At 45.0% G+C, this 22,558-nt stretch overlaps 2 protein-coding genes across 3 annotated transcripts in view; both read left to right on the top strand.

Annotated features, from left to right (window-relative positions):
- Positions 1 to 22,558, top strand: part of Gs1l (GS1-like) — a 255,445-nt gene that overhangs the window by 44,170 nt on the left and 188,717 nt on the right. Inside the window, exon 2 of one of the 2 annotated variants that reach the window (XM_068347006.1) lies at positions 8,915 to 9,133. The exons of the other annotated variant lie outside the window; for it this stretch is intronic. Within the exon in view, the coding sequence (XP_068203107.1) occupies positions 8,915 to 9,133 (219 nt within the window). The remainder of the gene's footprint in view (positions 1 to 8,914; positions 9,134 to 22,558) is intronic. 2 annotated transcript variants of the gene reach the window in all.
- Positions 11,100 to 13,372, top strand: LOC137617149 (uncharacterized). Its single transcript, XM_068347004.1, has 2 exons — positions 11,100 to 11,348; positions 11,478 to 13,372. The coding sequence occupies exons 1-2, from the start codon at positions 11,283 to 11,285 to the stop codon at positions 13,356 to 13,358; spliced, it is 1,947 nt and encodes a 648-aa protein (XP_068203105.1). The 5' UTR covers positions 11,100 to 11,282; the 3' UTR covers positions 13,359 to 13,372.

The raw sequence follows: 22,558 nt of genomic DNA, 5'->3' as shown, positions 1-22,558 counted from the left end.
AGATATGGTATACTTAAAACAATTCTTGAACTAGGATTAAAAGGAGAACTACCACTATTTATTCAGTCATTTCTTTCACATAGAGTTTTTCAAGTGAGAGTGGGGGAAACTCTATCAGAGAGTAAGTGTCAGGAAGGAGGAGTTCCTCAGGGGAGTGTGCTGAGTGTAACCCTGTTTGCACTAGCAATTAATGGGATATCCTCAGTCATTCCCAGGGATGTTCTCTCAACATTATTTGTGGATGATCTCTCAATATCATTTTCTGGCACTAGAATGGCAATGGTTGAGAGAAAAATCCAACTCTCTATTGATAAAATTATCCAGTGGGCTGACATGAATGGATTTAAGTTCTCGACAAGTAAAACTACTATTGTCCATTTTTGTCGTATCCGGGGAGTACATCCAAGACCCGGATATATACATTAAAGGTCAACGGATACCATGTGCAAGTGAAGCTAAATTTTTAGGTTTGATATTTGATTGTAGGCTTACATGGGTTTCTCACTTAAAACGTTGAAAGCTAAATGTGTTGAAGCTCTGAATATCTTGAAAGTATTGTCCCATACATCATAGGGGGCAGACCGCAATACTATTTTAAGATTATACAAGGCCTTGATTTTTTCCAAAATTAGTTATGGATGTGAATTATATTCTTCAGCCACCCCAAGCCGGTTAAAAATATTAGACTCGATACATCATGCAGGTATTAGATTGTCTACAGGAGCTTTTAAAACCTCGCCTATCCCAAGTCTCCTTGTTGATGCTGGAGAGTTACCTCTAGACCTTTACCGAATGTCTTCCATTATTCGGTATTGGTTTAGATTGCAAAGACTCCCTAACTCTCTAGCCTTTCAGACTGCAAGCCTTGTAAGACATGCATCATACTTTTAGTTGCACCCAAAATCTCCTCACCCTTATGGCTTTCGGGTGAAACGATTATTAAATAGTCTGGATATAATTAGAAATAAGGTACTTCCATTCAAGGTATCATCAACGCCTCCATGAAAGTTACCAGAGATATCTTTTTGTAAATATTTTATTGGAGATAAGAAGAATATGTCAGACCTAGAAGCCAGGTCTCTTTTTAATGAACATGTTAAAGAACATAGAGGATCAACTTTTATCTATACTGATGGCTCCAAATTTGATGCTGGCGTTGGATTTGGAGTACATAGTAATGGTTTTAATTGTAGAGGTGCACTTCCTCTGACCGCTTCCATATTTACTGCCGAACTGTATGGCATATTAACCGCTATTGAGAAAATAGCGTTGGAGAAGGAGGGTAATTTTACAATTTTTAGTGATGCAAGGAGTGTCCTTCAAGCTATAGAAGTTTTTAATTCTAATAACCCTCTAGTTTTAAAGATTTTAGAATGGCTTTTTATTATTGGACGGAGAGGTATAACAGTTCAATATTGTTGGGTTCCAGCACATGTAGGTGTGTCTGGGAACGAGAAGGCAGATTCACTGGCTAAGAAGGCTGCATCCGAGTTGCTGCCAAGAAGGTATCCCATTCCCTGTAATGATTTCTTACCTGACATCAAGAAATTGGTTTGCAATAAATGGCAACAGCAATAGGATAGCCTAGATGGGAATAAAATGCGAGAGGTAACAAATGTCATTTCTCCTTGGAAGTATAATATGATGCCCCGAAAATGGGAGACATCTCTTTGTCGTCTCCGTATTGGTCACACTCGGTTGACACACGAGTTTCTGCTGAAGGGCCAACACCAACTGTAATGTGACGACTGTTTAGTACCTCTAACAGTGAGGCATTTGTTGACCGAATGCCCCAATTATAACAACTTAAGGAATAGATATCTGTTTGAGGCTCGAGGTGAGGGTGGCAAGTTCATCCTTGCCAAGATTCTTGGAAATGATGTGTCCTACCATGCAAGTGGCATTTTTAGATTTATTTCAGAAGCAGGTCTTCTGAAAACTATTTAACTTTTATGACATTCAACTTTTATGATTTTAATTGAATACTCTTTTATTTTTTATTTTATTTTATTTTTTATTTTTGTATACATAAATTAAATGTTACCGGCGTCAATGACCTTAGATGTCAGGATGCCTGAAAACTTTAAATCAATCAATCAATCAATCGAACTCCTGTGTGAAGGGATCCGCACGGGAGTGTGCCCTCACGACAGAAGTCTAGACCATGTTGGAGAAGGGCGCTCTCCAGGAGGTCCCCGACAGGTCCCCAGGCTTTTACTGTCGACTCTTTCTTGTGAGAAAGGCATCTGGAGGCTGGAGACCAGTCATCAACCTCTCAGCTCTGAACAGGTTTGTTGAGCAGAGCCCGTTTAGAATGGAGATGGCAGACACTGTCAGACAAGCGATAAGACCGCAGGACTTCATGTGCACTCTAGATCTGAAGGACGCATACTTCCAGATCTCAATTCATCCATATTCCAGGAAGTATCTAAGATTCATGTTTAACCAGAAGCATTACCAGTTCAGGGTGCTGTGTTCGGTCTTTCCACAGCACACTAGGTCTTCACGAGAGTGTTTGCCCTAGTATCATCTTGAGCCCACAGAGTCGGAATCTGTCTCCGAAGATACTTCTAAGGTTTTTCCAGAATCTGGAGATCATGGTAAACCTCGAGAAGTCTCATTTGCTTCCCTCTCGAGAACTAGTATACCTAAGCATGTGCAGAGACACCCTAAGGCACAAAGTGTTTCCATCAGACAAAAGAATTCAGAGACTGAGGGAGAAAGCACAAGCCTTCCTCAGTTGGGAAGAGCTCCCGGCGCAGTATTGTCTTTTCCTTCTCGGTTACCTCTTCCCTGACCAGACTGGTCCTCAACAGTTGTCCGAGGATGAGATCTCTTCAGTGGCAACTGAAATCCCAGTGGAACCAGTCCACCGATTCCCTTGATCAGCTAGTCCGCATAGGGCTAGAGGAACAGCCGGATCTCAGATGGTGGCTAGCGGAGCCGAACCTCTGCAAAGGGGTCGATCTTCTCATATCTCCCCCGGAATTGATGCTCTTTTCGGATGCATCAAAAGAAGGGTGGGGGGCTCACGTGCTACACCATTACATCTCCGGCCAATGGTCCGAATCAGAAAGGTACCAGCACATAAATCTCTTAAGAGATGAGGGCAACCTTTCTGGCCCTCAAACAGTTCCACCAGGTCCTGGTGGGCCACTCTGTGGTGTTGATGAGCGACAACACCGCAGTAGTAGCATATCTGAACAAGCAGGGCAGTACCTTTTCACAGCAGCTGTGCCATTTTGCAGTAGAGATACAGTGGTACCTCTACATACGAATTTAATCCGTTCCACGACCGACTTCGGATGTAGAAAATGTTCGGATGTAGAAACTAATTTTCCCATAAAAATACATTGAAATAGGATTAATCCGTGGTTGAGCCCAAAAACCTATGATAACTCCTTAATAAATTACTACACATAATTACACATGACAATATGCACTCTAGATTAGATAATAGACATGTAAAAAAGAATAATGATCAAGAAATAATAAATAAGAAACAGGTTTTTAGCGTCACTTTACCTTACAAAGTCCAGGTGCAGGTGTTGTTGGTCTTGCTACGCAGAGAGGAGACGGACGGGCGGCGAGGAGGTAGAGAGGTTGACTACGATAAACGTACACTACCGTAACTTATTCTAACTTACACTAAGTGAACTTTAATCTAACTTAGCTTATTTATTTTATTTTCATATTTTATATTTTTTTTTTACATTTTCTTTTTTTCTTTTTGATGATTAATTTTAATCACTTTCACTCTCTCCACTTAAAATTGATTGAATTTTTTTCTCTTCACTCTTTGCCGTTTTCTTTGTTTCACTTTCTTTCGCTTCACTCTTTGCCGTTTTCTTTGAACCACTTCCTTCCTCTTCCATCACGAGTTCGCTTTGTAGTTTTTTTAAAGAAGCTATCGATAGAAAGTTGCTTGGTACGGCTTTCCAGAATGTTTCGAAAATGAGTTAGGCAAACATCATCGAACTGCACAACTACACGACAAACCTGCAATTTTTTTGGATGATATTTGTCGATGAAGTCGACCACGTCTTGATATTTTCCTAACATCTCTTTTATTTGCGCCGAACCTAACACGTTTTACCTCCTCGATCCCTTCCTCGTCATCACTCATGTGCTCTGACATAGCATGGAGTTCCTTGAGCTCCTCTGTGGTAAGTTCGTCGTGATGTTCGGCGACGAGTTCCGTGATGTCATCTGCGTCGACCTCCAGACCCATGGACTTGCCAAGGGAGACGATTTCCTCTACGTCTTCTGCTGCACCCACCACGGGATCAGGTTTGGGGTCAAAACCCTCGAAATCTCGGGGAGAAACTGCATCAGGCCACAGCTTCTTCCAGGCAGAATTCAGTGTCCGTCGCTTTACTCCCACCCAAGCCTGATCTATGATCTTCAAGCAGTGCACGATGTTAAAGTGGTTTTTCCAAAATTCACACAAAGTTAAGTTTGTGCTTTGCGTGACATTAAAGCACTGCTTGAATAGGTGCTTGGTGTAGAGCTTCTTGAAATTTGAGATGACTTGCTGGTCCATGGGCTGGAGGATAGAGGTGGTATTCGGTGGAAGATACAGCACCTTTATGAACTTGAATTCATCGAAGATATCATCTTCAAGTCCGGGGGGGGGTGAGCGGGTGCATTGTCAAATCATAGCAGGCACTTTAAAGGCAATTTCTGCTCATGAAGATACTTCTTCACAGAAGGACCGAAAACTTGGTTAACCCATTGGACAAAGAACTGCCTAGTGACCCAGGCCTTCGAGTTGGATCGCCAGAAGACATGAAGCTGGTCCTTATCCACATTCTGTGCCTTAAAGGCCCTAGGGTTCTCCGAATGGTAAACCAGTAAGGGCTTGACTTTAAAGTCCTCGCTAGCATTGGCACATAGGGAAAGAGTCAACTGATCCTTCATTGGCTTATGCCCAGGCAATTTCTTCTCTTCGGCGGTGATGTAGGTTCGACTGGGCATCTTCTTCCAAAATAGCCCGGTTTCATCACAATTAAACACCTGCTGCTCTACGTAGCCTTCTTCCTGCACGATCCTTTCAAAGCTCTTCACAAAGTCAGCTGCAGCCTTTGTGTCCGCACTAGCAGCCTCTCCGTGGCGAACAACTGAATGAATCCCGGACCGTTTCTTAAATTTCTCAAACCAGCCACAAGATGCCTTGAAATCGTCTGAGGAAGGTTCGGTTGAACTCTCCCCCGCATCACCCCCAGAGCTCTCCTCCTTCAAGTCCGTGAAGATGGCGTGCGCCTTATCGCAGATGATAGTTTCGGTGGTGGTGTCGCCAACAATCTCTCTGTCCTTGATCCAGATTAGCAGAAGTTGTTCCATCTCATGTATGATAGGGCTACGACGTTTTGAAATGATGGTGATCCCCTTAGAAGGTTTCACTGCTTTAATGGCTTCTTTCTGTTTCTAGATTGTCGAGATCGTCGACATATTTCGGCCAGATTCTTTTGCAAGTTCACTCACGCGGATGCCACGCTCATGCTTTTCAATAATTTCTTGCTTTACTTCTAAAGAAAGCATTTCCTTCTTCCTTTTCTCACCACTACCACTACCACTTGCAAAACTAAGCCTTTTAGGACCCATGCTTTACGTAAATTACCTTAAAAGGATGCACGTAAAAAATCATGATTAGAACAGTTAATAGCAGAACGCACAGGGCACAACCACACGAAGCCGACGAGAACAGAGGAATGACCCAAGCCACGCTAATTGAGGATCCCTCCGAGGTCGAAGTGCTGCCTTCTATCGGCGGAAATAAAAAATACATCCGGCGCTATGAGTACCACCTACGCGTACGGGTATTGTTTACTTCGGGTGTCGAAAAAAAATTCGGGTGTAGAGTAGGAACGTGTTCGAATTGTACTTCGCGTGTCAAAAAATTTGGATACAACCGGTACGACGAAAATTGCTTGCTTCGTGTGTCGAAATAGAATTCGGGTGTAGAGTCGAAAAATTGCTCGAATTTTACTTCGGATGTTGGAAAATTCGGATGTAGATACGTTCGTATGTAGAGGTTCCACTGTACTCAGATGGGCAGAAGACAACTCTGTAACTATCAGCTTGCTTCATTCCGAGCAAGTGGAATGTGATAGCGGACAAGCTGAGCAGAGCGACTCAAATAGTTGGCATCGAGTGGTCTTTGAATCCTCTGATAGCCAAGAAAGTCCCGACTTTGTGGGGTTCCCCGACTGTGGATCTATTCGCAACCTCCCTGAATTTCAGGCTCCCGTTGTACTGCTCCCCAGTCCCGGATCCCCAAGCTCTTTGGCAAGATGCTTTTCAACAATGATGTATAAACCTGGACGCTTACGCGGTTCCCCTGTTGTCTGATAAGAAAAGCCCTCAACCAGGTACGAGCAAGCAACAACTTGCAAATGACTCTGATAGTTCCGCTATCACATCCCGCGGAATGATTCCCAGACCTTGTAGAACTCCTCATGGAGATCCTGAGGGAGCTCCCTCCACGGCACGACCGTCTCAAACAACCACATGCTAACATCTTCCACAAAGCTGTAGCTTTGCTTCGGCTTTACGCCTGGAGACTGTCCAGCACCTTCTCATGCACAAGGCTTTTCACAACCATTTGCGAAAAGAATGGCTGGATATCTCAGGAGATCTATAGAGGCAGTCTACCAGGCGAAATGGTCAGTTTTCTGTGGTTGGTGTTGTTGAATGCTTCTGTTCCAACTATAGCGGAGTTCCTTGTATACCTTGGGGAAGAAATGCTTCTCTCGGTCTCAGTAGTCAAAGGCTACCGCTCAGCCTTGAGTCCCGCCTTTAGACTGAAAGGAGTTGATATTTCCTCCTCGTTGGAACTTTCTTTACTCATACGTAGTTACGAGCTTACTCGTCCCCGGGGTAGAGCTAAGACCTCCCCTTGGAACGTGGTTTGGGTCCTCAGGTCTCTGAAGGCCCTTCCGTATGAACTATTATGCCAGGTCTCTGATCGCCACTGTACTTGGAAGACGTTCCTGCTCGCGTTGGCTTCGGCCAAGAGAGTCAGCAAATTTCATGGTCTATCTGCTCACGTCTCCCACTCTATGAGATGGGGAGAAGTAATCCTCGACTACGTCCCTGAGTTCATAGCTAAGACTCAAAATCTGGGTGTGCTGGACTCCAAGTTTGGCCCATTCCGGATAGAGAGTCTTTATTCTATAACCGGAGATCCAGACCAACTGTTATTATGTCCAGTAAGGAGTCTGAGGTGTTACTTAAAAAGAACAAAAACAACTCGCCCCATTGTGCAAGCGCTTTTTGTTAGCACGGGGAAGGTCAAGAGGAGGGTCACGAGGAATACTATTTCCTCTTGGATAAGGAAAGTGATTGAGTATGCTCTCAATCCAGACCCTCCTCCATCCAATTGAGCCAGAGCTCATGACGTCAAGGGTATTGCAACGTTCCTGGCGTTCTAGAAGAATTTTTCTGTGGCACAGGTAATGCAAGAAGGAATGTGGAAGCGCCAGACGACCTTCACCTGAAAGACGTAACCCACAGGAACATGGAAACCTTTTCCATTGGTCTTGTGGTGGCCACACAACCAGTGATTTAATGCCTCAAGCTCCTTGGTGGACAAGTAGCAGAGGGTTGAGGGCTGAGGTTACCTGGGTTAGTTTGGGGTGATTGAGAAAGAATGTCTGGCTCCTTTCTTCCTTTCACCTTCTCTCCCCTTGGGGAAACAGCTCCGCAAGACCGCAGCATAGCTGACCACACCTCTCTGTAGGTAAGATTCATTTCCCTTGTGCATCCTGAGTATTGATACATACTTTATTACGTCTCCAATACCTCTTGAGGGAAGGTATTGGGTATGTCTTAGAACTCATGCTTATCTTCGAGTTTCTATGTAAAGACAAGCCACTAGTCTCTCTCACACAAGCTTCTGCAGGCCACTATCAGTGTTACCTTGTAACTACTTTGATTTTAGCGAGGGTAGGGTTCCTACTAATTAGATCAAAGATCAATTAGAGAGAACCCCAGGTCATAGCCAAGGCAAGTTGGTAGGACTCCCTCCCTCTTAAAAGTAAGTCGCCTCTATAAATATCGAAGGGTTTGTATCTGTGTTGGAACAAATAACAAATTTGGAGATAATTTGTATTTTTCCTAACATACAAACCTGAAGCTATTTATACAAATTGGCCTGCCACCCTGTCCCCCTAGAAGTCCTGCCAGATAGCAAAAGTGGTTACTCAGTCGACGGGTGGGAATGAGCGGGGTAGTCAGTCTATCCCACCCCCTTTCCGCTAACTAGAGGACGGGGTAGTTATATCTCAATGAAATTGTCTTGGCTAGTTTTCAGTGTTGCCCGAAGTAATACCCCTATAAATAGCTCCAGGTTTGTATGTTAGGAAAAATACAAATTATCTCCAAATTTGTTATGTCAATGGACAGTGGTTTTATTAGTGTAGGAGCAAATCACAAATTTTAAAAGTAATTTGTATTTTTGTATTTTTTTTAACTGAATTACATTTTTACTTTACAAACCTGGGTCCTTTAAGTTGTATTTCCTGCCACAATCACTCCACAAGTCCCAGGCCTAAGATCAAAAGTGAGGGTCTTGCTGACTGATGGGTGTGCGGTGCTTACTCACCACCTCTCGCTAGTTATAACTACTGTATCTCATTTAATTTTTGATGACTTCCAGGTTTGCTAAAGTCATACTCTTATTAAAGAACTTACTTGTATAGATAGGAAAATACAAATTACAGTACTTAAAAAATATTGTGATATTTCCCCATGATTGCAAGTGCACTTAATATAGAAATTTTTTTCAGGTTTACTTCTTGAGTTATTGCTACGGCATTGATAAGAGGTACTGGGATTTATTTGGAAGAAGGATACTGTTTGGAATCTGTTCCTTTTTAGAATTACTGTAATAATGAATAATCATGTTTGACAGACACTGAAAGGTTGTATACAGAAGCTACCCAGGTCATCTGCTCTGATTATGGGAAACAATATACATGGGAAATCAAGGTGCAGTGTATGGGAATGAAAGGTTATATGGCCGCCCAGCACATAATAAGCTCCCTTGATCTTCCTTTGACGGTTGACGAGTACTTAAAGAGAATTGTCGAACAATATGATACTCTGTTCCCAACAGCTAAGTTACTGCCAGGTATATTAGTGACATTATCCATTTACGTTGCACAGCCGTAAGCCAAATTAGTTTAAACTTGCTTCTTCTGTCTATGGTTTGGTTAGATTATTTTACACTTGCTTCCTTTGTCCCGATGATTTGATTTGATTTTTCTAAAAGTTATATTTAGTGTATGATTTGTCATCTTCATTTCTGGGTCGACCTGTGGCGGCCGGTGAAGAGTCCTTCTAATATACCTTTTCTGATAAAACCTTCCAATTATACCAGAGAAAGATAAAAGCATGGAATGCTGAGGTTACAACCCTCGCGCGAGCACCTTTTGGGTGTCGAGTATAAAGCAAAGGCGCGTGAAATCCACTATTCACAGGTTGTCTTCCATTTAGTTACAGTAATTCCTTCGTCAAAGGGATGGGCCGATACAAAGGCCCTAGCCAACCTACCAGAGCCACGCCACCCACGCCCCGACGTGAGCGCCATCTAAACTACATCCTTCTTTTTGGACTGCGACATTGTGGGAATTTTTTGTGGTGCTCTCGGCTTTTTTCACACTCGTGGATTTATTTCGTCATGTCCGAATCTCCATCTTCACACATTCCAATGTTAAGTACCATAGTTTGTTTTGACAGCTTTTTATAGTACCGGGCTTTTGTTTTATATCCAGTATAGTCTGTTTTATCATTCCCGTCTGGCCCTTCACGGCGGCCATTGTTTGTTCACTTGTCTTGGGAATTCATCTTAGTCTGCCCGTTTAGTACTCTGTCACTTAGGTTCTTGGTTAAGTCCCTGGCCTTATGCCTTTGGAACCGTTATTATGCTCATGGTACTTTTTGCTAGTAAGTCCAGCCTACGAACAAGATAGCCTTCTAGCTTTGTTATTGTTTAGTACCCGCCCCACAGGGGCGTTCGTCACTCGACTTTGCTATTTATTTTGGGTTTTAGCAGATGCTATTCTTCGTTCGTAGTCTTATCTTGATGTACAGTTTTATTTTATACGTTTATAATAGTGTTCTGTGATTATTAGTCCTGATTTTGTGTCCAAGAGAGCGAGAGCTTGGGGTTCTCGTTTTCTGTTCGCAGTCTCGAGTTACCCCTCTCTCTCGTTTTCTTTCTTAGCTCCGGTGGGTGAGCGGATTTCCCGTTTTCCATTTTGTGCGTTCAACGGGTTCTCCCCCCCTCACCTCTCCCCCTACGGGTGTTGATAACTTACGAGTTATTTAATTTTGGTTACTTTTCTATAGTTAGCGTTATTTTTAGGTCCGAGTTTCGTCCTCTCCCCGTTACGGCTTGGGAGTAGTTATGAACGTTTTTCCACTCCGCCTTGAGTTCTACTCTGCCATGAGGGATTCTCAATGACTTTAGTTCTATTGTTATGTTTATATATTGTTTACTACATGGGACAGGCTTCATATTGTTTAGATACGACCCTCCGGTGGCCCTTACTGCGGTCTCAGGCCACGGCCATATCTACACAATAGCCATTGTTATTACAATTGTGTTATTATTCACAATATAATTATTCAGGACCTTTCTTCTCCCTCCGGCTTCACCGGAGATCGTAAATACGCTTTACTATTATCTAAGCCTTAGCCTTTAGCTGCGGCTTGTGTTTTATATCTTTCACAATTGAATTATTAGCCACAATTGAATTATTCAGGACATCTCATCACCTTCCGGCTTCACCGGAGGTCGCCCATACACTTCACACTTATATTTGCCTTGCCTTTAGCTAAGGCTGGTGTTTATATTTATTTTAAGGGCCTGTCACTGCTTCCCCGACCCCGGAGGTCGGCAGATTGCTTTAGGTTATTTATTCTTCTGTCATTAACAGACATTAGGTAAATTACAATTATACAAACAATTGAATATTAAAGCGCCAGCATGGTATGGGGCTGTATCATCTTAAAAGTGATATTCAGATATTAGTTAAATGCAATATTGGAGCTTAGGGAATTCAGTGAGTGCCGGAGCTCTATGATAATAGGGTTTTTTAACCCCTTATCAGAGTTTCAAGGAACACCAGACTCATGTCTCCTTTCTTTTACAGAAGGTCCGTTGTACTGCTGAAGGATGCCCTGCCTCGTTCAACGACCCCGTTGGGCATGACCTCTGTCGGTCTCATGCGCACTGCTCCATCCCCTTTATCCGGGAACCGGGCCAGGCCCAATTTATGGTCTGGTTCCCGGATTTGTGCTCGCTCTGTTACGAGCTGTCGTCAATTCTACTGAACGATGATGTAAGTGGGTTTTCCTTTTGTTCCTTATTTCTCGTTGGCAGACACTAATTTAGCCATGAATATGATATACACAGTATATTTTGGAGAGCAAACCCCCTCCTGCATCACTAATCACTGCAAATCTTTCAGGCCGATGATGTCTCTCTTCGTTCAGCAAGGGCTACTCTTCGTCCGTGGGTGTCGGGCTTCGGCAGGAATGCCCCGTCTGGCGCACCCTATCTCCTCGATGGAGACATGGCCTCCCGTCTCTTCCCAGGCTTGACTACTGCTGCAGTCTCCCCTGACGTTGCTGCCCCCTTAATTGAAGAAGTCAGGGCCACCATTTCCGCGGAGGGCGAACCCCTCGTACCGCTGGACGTGGCAGATCTGGATATAGACGTAGAACCCAGGGACGAGCAGGTAAGTGGTGCCGAGTTGGTGGAAACCCTTTTCTCTCCTACTCCCTCTCCTACCTCTTCCTTTCTAGGTTTTGATAACTCTAAGGCTTCTCCTCGGGATCCCTCTGCCTCCGTACGACCCAAGGTGAAGCCACTTCGAACTTATAAGACTTCAGCTTTGCCAGTATCAACGTCACCGGTCCCCGGACCCTCGACAGCTCCTGATATTCATATTGCTCCTCGTAAAACCACGACTCCTAAGAAGTCTAAGTCTACCAAATCCAAGACAAAACCAACGGGTGGCTTTCAGGTACCCTGGGGCGATCTCGTCCCCATCGAACTGGTCAGAGATTTGGTCAGAGAACAAATTCAACATCAGTCTGGGGCGATGACAGAGATTAAGGATATGATGGCTACTCTGATCCGCGCCGGAACTCAGCTTCCTCCCCCTTCTGCCCCAGACGCATCGAAGCTACCGCCCTTCGATAAAAACAATCCTTGGCGGTTTGCCTTGCATGCCCCATTCTTAGATGGTTCCCTAACTCTGGAGGGCATAGGCACCCGCCCTCTAGAGGACCTGGAGTTCTACCCCCCGGGCCTAGAATTCCCGTTCAATGGTTTCGTACGTTTAAAGGAACATGCATTGGTCCGTATGGACAAGGTACCGAAGGAAACGGTGATATTTCCAAAAGAGCAGGCCCAGGCTATCTGGGCCAGAACACTATCAGAGTGGGGGTGTATTAACTCCAAGCTCACCCCACACAAAGGTGCCTACACTATTTTTACGACAGCGGCCTCCATCTCTTTGCCGCTCATAGACAAAGTTACAGAGCTGACTATACAGGCCATCAAGGAAGGCTCTTCCATGCCGGCTCTCAAAGAGACGGACCCCACCTCTTTGCTTATTCCGGGTACCTCTGCAACCTGGGATGCCGCGGCTTCTACCTTCACAGTGGGGAAGCTAGACCCGGACTGTGCCTCTACTCTTTTCTCTGAGAAGCTTCTCAGATTAATAGAGAGTCTTCTCAAAACTGAGTTCGAGACCCGTACTAGACTAGCTAGGTCCCTCCAATCCATCACCTCCATGGAGTCCCTAGCATCTCTTTACCCAGAGGAAACGCTGTTCAGAGTCGCCACAAAGAACCAGCTGCTGTCCTACCAAATAGACCTCCATGACTTCTGGTCAGCTCGAGTTAGTTGCAGGAAGTTCGTTCTGTCTGAGGCCTCCATCAGACATGAACGGAACAGGCTGATAGCATCCTCCAGCTGGGGTAAGACCCTCTTCCCTCAGACCGAGGTGGATAAGGTTCTTCAGGACGCGGCGAGAGCAAACCAAAATTTGCAGGTAAGGTGGGGTCTCTCAGCCAAAAAGAGGTTCGAACCCCAGAGACACACGTTCTTCAAGAAGAAGCAGAGGTTTAGTCCTTACAAGACTGCCCGGGGTACCTCGTCCCCACAGTCTTCCGCTGCCTCGACTTCTCAACAACAGGCTCCCCCTCAGCAGGTAGTCTACCTCACTGCTCCCCCTGGTACACAGCCCAAACCCCTCTTGGATGTCCTCTCCTGCATACAACCCTGCTTACGAATCCTCCGGTTCCTTTCGTGGATACCAGAGAGGGAGTTTCAGAGGTAGAGGATAGTTCCGTCAACGCGGAGGACCTAGAGCAAGGGGTGCCCGTGGAGGGAGGGGCCCTAGGTTCACTCCCTCCCAATGATGTGATGCTGGTAGGAGGGAGACTTTATCACTTCTGAGACCATTGGACCTTCAGTCCATGGGCTCACAGCATAATATCCAGGGGCTTGGGTTGGAAATGGTCACAGGGATCCCCTCCTCCACCAGTGACCTTCTTCCAGAGACCCACTCCCATCCTGGAAGAGTACACTGCGGAGTTACTCAAGAAGAAAGCAATCAAACGGGTTCGGTCCCTGAAATTCCAAGGCCGCCTGTTTACAGTCCCGAAGAAAGACTCGTCGGCGTTGAGAGTAGTTCTGGACTTGTCGAAGCTCAACTCTTACATCCTTTGCGACAAGTTCCGTATGCTGACTATCTCTCGGGTACGGACCTTACTTCCCCGTGGGGCCGTCACCACCTCTATCGATCTTACCGACGCCTATTATCATGTCCCAGTAGCTCGAAACTTTTCTCCTTACCTAGGCTTCCATCTCGGCAAGAGAGCCTTTGCATTCAAAGTCATGCCCTTCGGTCTCAGCATTGCCCCCAGGATATTCACGAAACTGGGGGAGACGGTGCTCGAGCAACTCAGACACCAAGGGATACAGATCATCGCCTATCTGGAAGATTGGCTCATTTGGGCCCAGTCGCACCAGGAATGCAACAGAGCTACGTCGAAGGTACTCCATTTTCTCGCCAAACTGGGCTTCCAAGTCAACCTCCGGAAGTCTCGCCTACAACCATCAAGCCACTTCGAATGGTTAGGCATCCGTTGGGACCTTTCAAAGCACAGACTCTCCCTTCCTCCCAAGAAGGTAAGGGAGATAGCTTCCAAGGTCAGGAACTTTCTCAAACACAGATAGGTGTCCAGAAGAGCTTTAGAACGAATCCTCGGCCTTCCCCAATTTGCCTCACTGACCGATCTCCTATTAAAAGCCAAACTCAAAGACATCAATCGAGTTTGGAGAAAGAGAGCGACAATACATTTAAGAGACAAGACCTCGAAGATCCCCTCTGTCTTAAAAATGAGACTACAACCATGGTCCAAACGGAGGAACCTCTCCAAATCGGTTCCTCTACAGTTCCCCTCTCCACAAGTGACAATTCATACCGACACGTCTCTGAGTGGATGGGGGGGTTACTCCCAACATCAGATGTTTCAGGGCTCTTGGTCACCAGCCATGAGGCAGTTCCATATCAATGTTCTCGAAGCCATGACGGTGTTCTTGACCCTGAAGAGAATCTCTCCTCCGAGGTCGACCCACATCAGAGTAGTCTCAGACAGCACGGCTGTAGTCCACTGCCTCAACAGATGGGGATCCAAATCACCCAACCTGAATCAGATCCTGGTCACTATCTTCGCCTTGGCAGCCGACAAAGACTGGTTCCTGTCAGCAACTCACCTAGCAGGAGTCCAGAATGTGATAGCAGACTCATTATCCAGGACGAGCCCACTGGAATCGGAGTGGTCCCTGGACATGCACTCCTTCCGGTGGATACTCAGGCTGGTTCCAGGTCTCCAGGTAGATCTATTCGCGACCCGACTCAATCACAAACTCCCATGTTATGTGACCCCGAACCTGGACCCTCAGGCTTATGCCATGGACGCATTAACCCTGGATTGGAACCATTGGCAGAAGATCTACTTATTCCCTCCAGTGAATCTTCTACTGAAAGTCTTGCACAAACTCCGCTCCTTCAACGGGGCAGTGGCTTTAGTGGCACCTCACTGGCCAAAGAGCAGTTGGTTTCCTCTCCTCCTCGAGTTGAAACTCCGTCCCTTCCGGATCCCATTCCCCAAACTGACCCAAGTGCTCCAAACTCGGACTGTGTCAGATTCCCCAAGGATAGCCAAAACCCTAACTTTGTGGATTTCATGAAGTTTGCGGCTCGTAGGGATGCAAACATCGACCCAGATAATGTCCTCTTTATAGAATCAGACAAAAGGGACTCTACGATTCGCCAATATGATTCGGCAGTTAAGAAACTAACAGATTTCTTAAAGAATTCAGACCATTCGGTTATGACTCCTAATTTAGCCATCTCCTTCTTTAGGTCCATATTTGACAAAGGCCTAGCAGCTAGCACTATAACCACCATTAAGTCAGCTCTGAGGAAAGTCTTCCTGGTTGGGTTTAACATTAACCTGGCGGAGGCTTATTTCTCGTATATTCCAAAAGCGTGTGCTAGGCTTCAACCTTCGGTTGTCCACAAAAGGTTTCTTGGTCTCTAAATGATGTCCTCAAACTGGCCTCCGACACGGACAACGAATCCTGCTCCTATATCACTCTTCTTAGGAAGACTTTATTTCTAACAGCTTTGGCTCGGGTTCTAGAATCTCAGAACTAGCAGCTCTCTCACGGAACTCAGAAAACATAGATTTCCTCCCTTCAGGTGAAGTACTTCTTTCTCCAGACTAAAAACGAAGACCCCCAAAATAGGTGGTCCCCTTGGAAGATTATTCCTCTTCTCCAAGATACTTCTCTATGACTAGTCACCACTCTCAGGGCCTTTTTAGCCAGGACTGCTACCCGATCGTCTGGCCCCTTGTTTATCAGAGAACAAGGAGGCACCATTTCCATACGTGGTATTAGGCAACAGATCCTATACTTCATTAAACAAGCCAATCCGGGATCATTTCCCCATGCTCATGATATCCGGTCGGTAGCTACCTCCATCAATTATTTCCAAAATATGGACTTTGATGACCTTAAAAAGTACACGGGTTGGAAATCTCCTATGGTCTTCAAACGCCACTATCTAAAGAACTTACAGGCCCTTAAATACCCAACGGTTGCAGCTGGGAGCCTTATCTCTCCCCAGTGATCTTTTGTTCTTCCTTTCATCCATCTCTTTTCTTCTCCCTCCTACCCGCCACTTGCACCACGACGCCGCTTCCTTGGTGGTTCGTTAGCCCTAAGTTTATTACATATTAGGTTAATATGATTGTAACTATTATTGTTTACCGTAATTATAGTGTTGGGGTATTCTTAGCCATGTCAGTTTTGTTGCATGTTTACTCTGATACTCGGAGGCTTCCTTGTTATCATGTTTGTTTAACCTTACTCTCACTATGCCCTGTGGCTAGTTTATGTTTTATGCTTACTTACCTTAATTATATATGGTTTTCTTTACATGGTGTTTTTTCTCTCCCCTCATTAAATTAGTAGTTATTGTTGGGCTTGGAAGGCATTCTCTGGTACATTTTCACCGGCCGCCACAGGTCGACCCAGAAAAGGGATTTTGACGAAGGAAAAATCTATTTCTGGGGAGAGACCTGTGGCGCCCGGTGAAACCCTTCCCTTTTATTTTACACGATCCCACCCTTTCCTTTCCAAGCCATCATGGCCAATACAGAAGGATGTTGTTCAGATGGCGCTCGCGTCGGGGCGTGGGTGGCGTGGCTCTGGTAGGTTGGCTAGGGCCTTTGTATCGGCCCATCCCTTTGACGAAGGAATTAACTAAATGGAAGACAACCTGTGAATAGTGGATTTCACGTGCCTTTGCTTTATACACGACACCCAAAAGGTGCTCGCGCGAGGGTTGTAACCTCAGCATTCCATGCTTTTATCTTTCTCTGGTATAATTGGAAGGTTTTATCAGAAAAGGTATATTAAAGGACTCTTTTCACCGGGCGCCACAGGTCTCTCCCCAGAAATAGTTTTTTCTTCGTCAAAATCCCTTTTATTGTCTTCAATATCATTTGAAGTATATTGCTTGTAGTTATCATTACAAGATGGTCATTCAAGTTGGCTTGCATATGTTATCATCACAGGTACCGTTAACAGTGAAGAAAACCATTTATGAGGAATAACATTAAACACTTACAAAATTTGGCTATATAAATTTATGCTAATTTGCTGAAATATGAGTGTGAATTGGCTATTAAACAATTGATCAGCATCATGTGAAAGGGTCAGGTATATTCTCATTAAAAAGCTGTTTGGGTGTGAAAGCATTGACTTTCATAATTGGAAAATAATCGTTGATGCAGAGGAGGGTTTCCAGTAAATGCACTGTGAAAATATTTGACACTACTGTATAGGGAAATGTCAGTATTGTATGTACTTATTGTATTGCTTAAAATTTTTTTGTTTTTTCATTCTTGTGCCATTCTACTTTCATTATTAATACTGTGTCATGCTTATGAGTCTTAGAAGCCCTCTGTATTTAAGCTTCAACTATGTAAATGAAAAGTCCTGGGTCCAAATTCTATAAGGAGCATATAGAAGAAATAATGTTTAATTTGCCTAGCAGTAGTGGCTGTTGGTCACTTATATTTCTATTTATCCTAGAAGTATTTACTGCCTAATCTCTTGTTGGAGAAATCTGTAGTGTCGGTGGTCATCTTGTACCAAATGATATTATGGCTTTTTAAATATTTAACTTAGCCGGTGGATATATATGTAGCTAACGTCTCTGACGGTCGGCAGATTCAAAACTCGCGGGCGATCACATTGCTGGGTTGCTGGGTGTACACTAGCGCCACCACACGGCAGGATACTATGACTATTCCCAAATTCTCCAGTTCTTCTCTGCCGAGTTGGATGTCACCATTGGTTCCTTGCTCGCGCTAAACCTAAAGTTTTTCAACAATTGGTGAAGTACTTGTTAATGGTTTTTTGGCTTTCGCTGTGTTGGATATTCTTCGAATACACTTGAACCCTTTTTTGATTAGCTGTTGCTGAACTTTGCTTGTTTTTTTATCTCTCTTTGAACATTCCATTATGGCTGACCCTTTTCCTGTTTATAGAAAATGTGGCCAAAAATTGTAACAGGCGCCTTCCAAAGGCTTCCATTGATCCCCACTCTATTTGTGTTAATTGTAGAGGTAAAGCTTGTCAATTAGGGGATCGATGCGATGAGTGTGTCATTTTGTCTGAATTTGAGTGGTTAGAGTATGACAAATATACTCGTAAACTTGAGAGAGATAGGGTAAGAAAAAGCTCTTCTTGTTCTCAAGAATTTTCCTCTTCCCATGCCCCTGTACCTTTTCCTGCCCCTGTAGTGGTAGTTTCAGAACCCCCTATTTGCACTAACGAACCTTCACTTAAAGATATGATGAAGGCTGTTCATGCTTTGGGCGCAAAAGTCGAATCGCTGGCTACGGACAGAAACCAGCTTATGTCCGACGTCAAATTTTTAAAAAGTGAAAGTGTTAATGTGAAAAGTGGTAAAAATGTGTTCAGTGTTAATGCGGAGGGTTCGTCTGTTCGTACTTGCCGCTCACCCAGTCCGAGACCTCTTTCAAGCTCCCCAACCCCTGGGAGAAGGAATGTCACAAGACCAAAGGGAGCAATAAGTGTAAAACAACGAACAGACGTTCCCTCAAAGGTTGCAGACGTTGCTCCTCAAGCACGTCCTTACCATAAAAGAGGTGAGACTAGGTTCTCCTCGTCATCCGATGACGCTTATTTTAGCAAGAAATCCTGGCGTCAGGTTTCAAGGCCTCTGAAAAGAAAGTTAGTTCCTTCAGAACAAAGTCAACGTCCTGGCTGTAGTCACTGGAGCAGCCCGGAACGTATTCCTTCTTCAGACGAAGGTTCGCCTATTAAACGTTCTTATTTAAAGTCAAGTTTTGTGGCTCTGGAGGCCCCTTCTAAGAGTCACGTTTCCGTTGTGTTATCTGGTCGTTCCAGACGTGACCGGAGTGCTGAAACTCCGGTTTGTGATGACGTTCATGAACAGACGTTCCCGACGTCACGGTCTGTTCCGAGTGTTACCGATCCTAATTTTAGTGTATTGCAGGACATGCAGTCTAATCTGTCCGTCTTAATGCAGGATTACGGTTATGCTCCTATTCGACAGGAACCTTTAATTGCAATTGGTCACGGTTCTGATAAGCGTGAATCAGGTCTTCAACCATCTAAGCGTGAAGCTTTACGTCACGCTGACGTTAACCCAAGTGTTAGCTTTGCTGTTAAGCGAGATTCAGAGCGTAAATCTCGACGTGACGTTGAGCGTCGGTCCTCTAAGTCTAACTGTGATTTCGAGCTACAATCACTGCATTCACGACGTGACGTTGAGCGTCAGTCACCGCAGACACGACGTGACGTCGAGCTGCAGATACCGCAGTCATGACGTGATGTCGAGCGTCAGTCACTGCAGTCATGACGTGACGTCGAACGTCAGTCGCTGCAGTCACGATGTGACGTCGACCCTCCTGCCTTAACTGCTTCTCAGATACAAGTCGATGTAGGCTGTCAAGCTTTACCCTCGAGACATGCTATGACTTCACTTTCTCATTTATTGGATGAAGTTCTCTCTGAAGAGGAAGTTGATGATCCTCTTTCAACTAATGCACATTTGGAGATCCTGTCAGAAGAGGAAGAACATAGAGTTGTCCAACAATCCCTTGATTTTAAGAAAATTATGAATGTTTTTAGAGAAGTTTTTCCGACTCATTTTGTGACTGCTGCTCCCCGTTCGCCGCCTTCAGAATTTACTTTAGGCATGACTGCTTCTACCCCTTCTTATACGAAGTTAGTGCTCTCTCGATCTTCCAAGAGGGCCATGCGCTTGCTGGGAGACTGGTTGGAAACCAAGAGAAGTCTGGGAAAGTCTTCCTTTGCTTTTCCTCCTTCTAAACTAGCTTCTCGTTCGAGCATCTGGTATGACACGGGAGAAGTTCTCAGCTTTGGAGTGCCTGCCTCTGCCCAGGGAGACTTCTCAAGCCTGGTATACTCTCCTCGTCGTCTAGCCATGAGACGCTCCAAGATTTTGTGGACTTCTTCAGAGCTTGATCATCTGCTGAAAGGAGTATTTCGTGCTTTCGAAGTTTTTAATTTTTTGGATTGGTCGTTGGGGGCCTTAAGTAAGAAGGTGTCTCCTTCTAACAATGATGCTGCCATCCAGATTATGTCCTGTATGGACAAGGCTATAAGGGACGGTTCAAACGAGCTTGCGGCTGTTTTTACTGCAGGAGTTTTAAAGAAGAGGGAATCTTTGTGGTCATTCCTTTCTTTGGGAGTTACTCCATGCCAGAAGTTGGAGCTCCTGTTTGCTCCTTTATCACGTGCTCTTTTTCCTCAAGACCTTATCAAAGATATTGTGTCATCTCTTGCGTTGAAGGATACGCATGATTTAGTGGCCAAAACAGCCCGCAAAGTTTTGCCTTCATCTTTTTCCAGTATCAAAAACAAGTTAGATACGCCAGCTTCAAGATTCATTCCTCCCTTTCGTGGCAGAGCCTCCAACAGAGGCACCTCTCGTTCTGACGGAAGACGAGGTAAGAGAAGGGGGTCCAGATCCAGCCATGGCAGAGTCTGACTGTCCACAGCTTCAGACAGCAGTAGGGGCCAGATTGACGAACTTCTGGCAAGCATGGGAGAGAAGAGGAGCGGACCAATGGTCTGTCCTTTTATTGAAGGAGGGTTACAAAATCCCTTTTTTAAGGAAACCTCCTCTTGTACAAATTCCAATAGACCTCTCTCCCAGGTATTGAGAGGAAGCAAAGAGACAGGCCTTACAACATCAGGTGTCTCTTTTATTAGAGAAGGGGGCGGTGGTGAAGGTCTTGGACCATCAATCCTCAGGCTTTTACAACCCTCTCTTCCTGGTTCTGAAGAACAGAGGAGGTTGGAAACCAGTGCTAGATGTGAGTGCACTCAACGTGTTCATTTTAAAAACAAAGTTCACGATGGAAACATCCAAATCTGTTCTAGCAGCAGTAAGGGAAGGCGACTGGATGGTCTCTCTCGACCTCCAGGACGCGTACTTCCATATCCCGATCCATCCAATCTTTCAACGTTATCTAAGGTTCATGTACGGGAAAGAAGTGTACCAGTTTCGAGCTCTTTGCTTCGGCCTCAGCCCTGCTCCTCTAGTTTTTACAAGGCTCATGCGGAATGTAGCGAGCTTCCTACATTCGTCGGGAATCAGAGCCTCCCTTTATTTAGACGACTGGTTAATCAGGGCGTCGTCATTAAACCGCTGTCTGAAGGATCTCGTATGGACATTGGACCTAGCCAAAGAATTAGGTCTTCTTGTGAACAAAGAGAAGTCACAACTGACTCCGTCCCAGACTATTCTTTATTTGGGGATGGAGATACAGAGTCGAGTTTTTCGGGCTTTTTCATCGCCCACAAGGTTAGAACAAGCCCTGTTAAAAATTCATTAATTTCAGTAGAAGAGCAGTTGTTCTGTAAGAGTGTGGATGAGCCTCCTGGGAACTCTTTCATCACTAGAACAGTTTGTCTCCCTGGGAAGGCTCAACCTTCGCCCTCTCCAGTTTCATCTCAACCAACATTGGAACAAGGAGAAGGGCTTGGAGGCGATTTCCATTCCTCTCTCGAACTCAATCAAGACATGTCTGAAGTGGTGGGACAACAACCTCAGACGTCGAGAGGGTCTCTCGCTTGCCCCCAAGAACCCAGACCATGTGTTGTACTCAGATGCTTCGGACTTGGGTTGGGGAGCATCTCTGGATAGACTAGAATGCTCAGGTCTTTGGTCCAAAGATCAGGAGAAGCTTCATTTAAATCACAAGGAGCTTATGGCGGTCCATCTGGCTTTGAAAAGTTTTGAAAGTTTTATTCGGAACAAGGTGGTGCAGGTGAACTCGGACAATACCATGGTGTTAGCCTATATCTCAAAGCAAGGAGGGACCCACTCTCACTCCCTTTTCGTCACTGCAAGGGATCTCCTAGTTTGGTCAAGGGAAAGAAACATCTCCCTTCTTACGAGATTTGTTCAAGGAGAAAAGAATGTTATAGAGGACTGTCTCAGCAGAAGAGGACAGGTCATCTCCATGGAGTGGACGCTTCACCAGGATGTGTGGGAGAAACTATGGAGGATTTGGGGTCGACCTACCATAGACCTGTTCACGACATCATTGACAGAGAGGCTTCCTACTTATTGCTCTCCAGTTCCAGATCGAGAGGCAGTCCACATAGACGCGTTCTTACTGGACTGGTCTCACCTGGAGATTTATGCCTTTCCTCCATTCAAGATCCTTCTCAAGGTTTTTCAGAAGTTCGCCTCTCATGAAGGGACCAGGTTGACGTTGGTTGTTCCCCTCTGTCCCTCAAGGGAATGGTTCACCGAGGTACATCAATGGCTGGTGGACGTTCCAAGAAGTTTACCATTGCGGATGGATCTCCTTCGTCAACCTCACATAAAAAGATTCCATCAAAGCCTCCTCGTGCTTTGTCTAACTGCCT

This window comes from Palaemon carinicauda, chromosome 23 (assembly GCF_036898095.1).
Source record: "Palaemon carinicauda isolate YSFRI2023 chromosome 23, ASM3689809v2, whole genome shotgun sequence".
NCBI classification, from domain to species: Eukaryota; Metazoa; Arthropoda; class Malacostraca; order Decapoda; family Palaemonidae; genus Palaemon; species Palaemon carinicauda.
Note: the sequence above shows the minus strand (reverse complement) of the source record. Positions and strands in the feature narration are given on the sequence as shown.